The sequence below is a fragment of the Nicotiana sylvestris genome, chromosome 12, assembly GCF_000393655.2.
Source record: "Nicotiana sylvestris chromosome 12, ASM39365v2, whole genome shotgun sequence".
Lineage (NCBI taxonomy): Eukaryota > Viridiplantae > Streptophyta > Magnoliopsida > Solanales > Solanaceae > Nicotiana > Nicotiana sylvestris.
In genome coordinates, this window is record NC_091068.1 from 140311988 (window position 1) to 140316702 (window position 4715).

At 38.8% G+C, this 4715-nt stretch overlaps 1 protein-coding gene across 1 annotated transcript; it reads right to left on the reverse strand.

The window, feature by feature from the left end:
- Positions 1-3649: 3649 nt before the first annotated feature.
- Positions 3650-4411, reverse strand: LOC138883848 (uncharacterized). Its single transcript, XM_070164565.1, has 2 exons — positions 4103-4411; positions 3650-3802 (listed from the first exon to the last, which is right to left on the reverse strand). The coding sequence occupies exons 1-2, from the start codon at positions 4409-4411 to the stop codon at positions 3650-3652; spliced, it is 462 nt and encodes a 153-aa protein (XP_070020666.1).
- Between the last annotated feature and the right edge of the window lie 304 nt (positions 4412-4715).

Sequence of the window (4715 nt, forward strand, 5' to 3'; positions counted from 1 at the left end):
AACAATGGAGGTATATATAGACGATATGCTCGTCAAAACCCAGCAATCTCATGATCATATTTCTCATCTATCTATTACTTTTGAAATTTTGCGAAAATTTAATATGAAACTCAACCCAGAAAAATGTGCATTTGGAGTTGCATCAGGTAAGTTTTTGGGTTTTCTTGTTTCTAACCGTGGTATTGAAGTGAATCCTTCTCAGATCAAAGCAATAGAAGAAATCCCGGATATCCTTACTAATAAAAAGGAAGTACAACGATTAACGGGAAGAATTGCAGCTTTGGGGAGATTTATTTCCAAATCCTCAGAAAGGTGTTTTAAGTTTTTCTCTGCACTTAAAAAGCAAGATCATTTTGAATGGAATGAAGATTGTCAGCAAGCCCTTAGAAATTTGAAAACTTATTTGTCAAAACCACCGTTGTTGGCAAAACCGAAGGTAGGGGAAAAACTTCTCATTTATCTGGCCGTATCTGAAGTCGCGGTAAGTGCTGTTTTAGTCCGCGAGGACCAAGGTAAACAATCTCCTATTTATTACGTAAGTAAGTCCTTATTGGAAGCTGAGACACGATACCCACAGCTAGAAAAATTAGCATTAGCTTTGGTCATGGCATCTAGAAAGTTAAGACCTTATTTTCAATGTCATCCCATTGTTGTAGTTACTGCTTTTCCGCTTCGAAATATTTTGCATAAACATGAACTTTCAGGAAGATTAGCAAAATGGGCTATAGAACTAAGTGAATATGAAGTTATTTATCAACCCAGGACCGCTATAAAGTCTCAAGTACTAGCTGATTTCGTGGCTGATTTTAGCCAGGGGATGCATTTAGAAGCAGAAAAAGAATTATTAGTTTTTAATGGTGCGAACCCGGGGACTTGGGTTTTATACACTGACGGTTCATCTAATGTAAAAGGGGCAGGCTTAGGAATAGTCCTCGTACCACCTGCGGGTGAGACCATTAGACAGGCTATAAAATGTCATTCTATAACTAACAATGAAGCAGAATATGAAGCTGTAATTGCAGGTTTAGAATTGGCACGAGAACTCGGCATAACACAGATTATAATCAAGAGTGATTCTCAACTCGTGGTTAATCAGATGCTGGGGACTTACACAGCCAGAGAGTCACGAATGCAAGAATACCTCGCAAAGGTACGGGAGTTAATAAGGCAATTCCAAACTTGGAAAGTAGTGCAAGTCCCAAGAGATGAGAATGTAGAGGCAGATGCTTTAGCAAACCTTGCATCCGCAGCAGACGTGGCAAACAATACAGATGCTTCAGTCATACATCTATTTCATTCCGTTCTTGAACCTGACAAAAACGAGGTAAATTTTAATCATCTAACATGGGATTGGAGAAATGAAATTGTTGCCTTTTTACAGCACGGAACCGTGCCTAATGACAAAGGAAAGGCTTACGCGCTTCGCAAAAGAGCTGCACGATATTGTTTATATCAAGGTAATCTTTATCGAAAGATGTTCGGCGGACCACTAGCAAGGTGTCTCGGCCCTTCTCAAACCGAATATGTCATGAGAGAAGTACATGAAGGACATTGTGGGAATCACGCAGGAGGACGGTCACTGGTAAGAACGTTAATTCGCACAGGATATTATTGGCCTAAGATGGAAGAAGAGGCAACCAGTTTCGTGTCCAAATGTGATAAATGTCAAAGGTACGGCAATAATATGCACAGACCAGCTGAGTTACTACATCCTGTTTTAGCCCCTTGGCCCTTTATGAAATGGGGAATGGATATCGTAGGTCCACTTCCACAAGCAAAAGGTCAGGTAAAATTTCTACTCGTACTTACAGATTATTTCACTAAATGGGTAGAAGCAGGGGCATTTAAACAGGTACGAGAAAAAGAAGTTAAAGACTTCATATGGCGCAATATAATATGCCGCTTTGGAGTACCAAAGGAGATCGTATGTGACAATGGACCACAATTCATTGGAGCACAAGTTACAGAATTTTTTCAAAGTTGGCAGATCAAAAGAATAACATCTACGCCATACCATCCAGTGGGGAATGGACAAGCGGAATCAACTAACAAAGTTATTATCAATAACTTGAAAAAGAGGTTACAAGATTCAAAAGGTAATTGGCCTGAGGTGTTACCCGGAGTACTATGGGCTTATCGTACAACGACCAAAACAGGCACTGGAGAAACACCATTTTCGATGGTTTATGGTACGGAAGCCTTAATACCAGTTGAAATAGGTGAGCCAAGCACACGGTACGATCAGGCAACGGAGGAATCCAATAATGAAGAGATGCGGGTTAGCCTAGATTTACTTGAAGGAAGAAGAGAAGCTGCTTTGATAAGGATGGCAGCACAAAAGCAAGTAATAGAACGATATTACAACAGGAAAGCACGCCTCAGATTTTTCAAAATTGGGGACTTCGTGCTTAAAAAGGTGTTTCCAATCTACAAAAGCTGTTAACTCAGGAAAGCTAAGTCCAACATGGGAAGGACCATACAAAGTTCGTGGCATTGCGGGAAAAGGAGCATACCAGTTGGAAACAATGGATGGTAAAGTTTTACCCTCACATTGGAATGCTGTCCACTTTAAAAAGATATTACTTTTAAGAAAGTACCTACGGTCAGGTATCATCATGTAAAAATTCTTCTCTTGGTTTATTAATATTTTACTAACGATTTTAGATGCTAGGCTAAATATCCTAACTCGTGCCAAATGATGAGTCACAACCTGCAAGGCAAAATGGAGTATGCTTAAATTCCTAGCCCAGGGTTACAATTAATCTGATGGAAATACACACGAGTTAGGCAGTCTTCATCTATAATCGCACCGTCGAGTCCCGTATATCTTTCTGTTTCAGGAAAAGGGCCAAAGTAAAAGAAATAAACAAGTGCTCGAGGCTTCATACTTCACCGCTCAAACACTTGGGGGACTACATATTATACACAGATAGGTGCAAAGAAACAGATACGAGTATCGAATAAAAATCGGCCACAAAGAAGCAAGTGTTGAGAAGAAGTTACGAAGTCTTCAGCATTCATGAGAACAACAGAGTCATCTCTCAAGCTCATAAACAAAGTCACTTCTCAAACCCTTCTTAACATATAAAGATAGGGTCATGACTATGTACTGAAACAGGTTATAAAAAAAACCTTGTTTAGTTTATGTTATTTACAAATCTGTTACAAGAAAAACAGTTACGAGAAAAGTTGTAGATGTATTGTAATACATGTAACAGTCAAACACTTGTTAAAAGTTTATGAATGAAAACTTGCCAAAGTTGTTTCATACAAAACGTGTGTTTTCCTATTACTTTCATCGTATTTTAACACCATTATGAAGTTGAGACGTCTTCTTCATTAAGTGTCGATAAAATAAAAGGGCCCTCTTTTATAAGCCTCATGTCAATAAGTCATGGGAAGAATCATAAAGCATTTTCAAAGGATAAAAATGCTAAACTATTCTATAAGTCCTAAATAAGTAAAGAAAAGGCAAGAGTAGAACACATTGAAGTACTAATAAAACTTCTTGATATAATTAAAAAGACTAAGTAGAAACTTAGTCAATATAAGTTTATACAATTGCCCCATTATGATAACTGGGGACTTTCACCAAAAAATCCTTTAAAAAAAACTAAGGGATCAAACCATCATTCAGTTGAGGTGATTGTCACGGAAGCTTCAATTCCATAGACTGGGTTGTAGAAGTTTCACCCTCTGAAGCTGGAATAGCAACATTTTCAGGAACTTCAAGGGCAGGAGAAGGAGTATCAGTAGACTGTTGGCTTTTCTCGATGGTATCTATGACTTTAGCCAGTTCAGACTGCAAGTCAAAACCCTCTTGAGCAGCTTCCGTCAAAGCATCACGACGAGAATTCAGAAAAGCCCAACTCACTTCTATGTTAAAATTTTCCTCTAGAAGTCCATATTCCTTTTCCCACATAGCAAGATCGTTTTTTAAATTTTGATTTTCAGCTAAATGAGAATCAAGGGAAGCTTCAAGAGAAGCATGAGAACTCTTCAAGGCTTGAATCTCGACAGAAGAAGTCTGTAAGTCAGCCTGAGCTTGAGTCAAGCTTTGCACTAACTCTCCTGCATATTCTTCCTTTTTAGCCAAAAGTGCCTTCAGCTCTCTAACTTCTTCACTAGCTCTGGATAATTGTTCTGATAAAGAGCATTCCAAAAGCACTTTGTATCTTTTCAATTGGCTTGAAGAGGCTTTGACTGTTGCCAGTTCAGAAGTTAAACCACGGTTTTGCTGCTCTAGGAGGTTTTTATTTTCTTGCAACTCTTCTATAGTCCCTTGAGCATTTTCGAACTGCTCCTTCCAGTTGGTTGCTTCAAGTTGGGCTCCCCTAGCAATTTCCTCAGCCTCGTGGACAGACTTCTCAGACTCACGAGCTTTTCTTTCCAATAAGGAAATTCTTTTCATTAATTCCGTGCTAATAAGGTTAGCCTACAGAGGTAAGTCATGGAAATGAGAAATTGAAGATAATTTAAAAAAAAAAAGAGAAAAAAAAACTTGTTGGTTGAAATACCTTCAAAGTAGAATGAACTACGTCGTTCATCAAAGTTAAGCAGCTATGGCTCTCCATCTTCTTCTTCTCGATATCTCCAATAAGAGGTTCGAGCCAAACATCGGCTCTGCCGGTTTTCCTCAGGAGGCTATGATTGGCAGGAACCTCCAAAGTAACACTTCTCATTGTTATATTTCCGCTGCTAGAACCTGTCTCTGT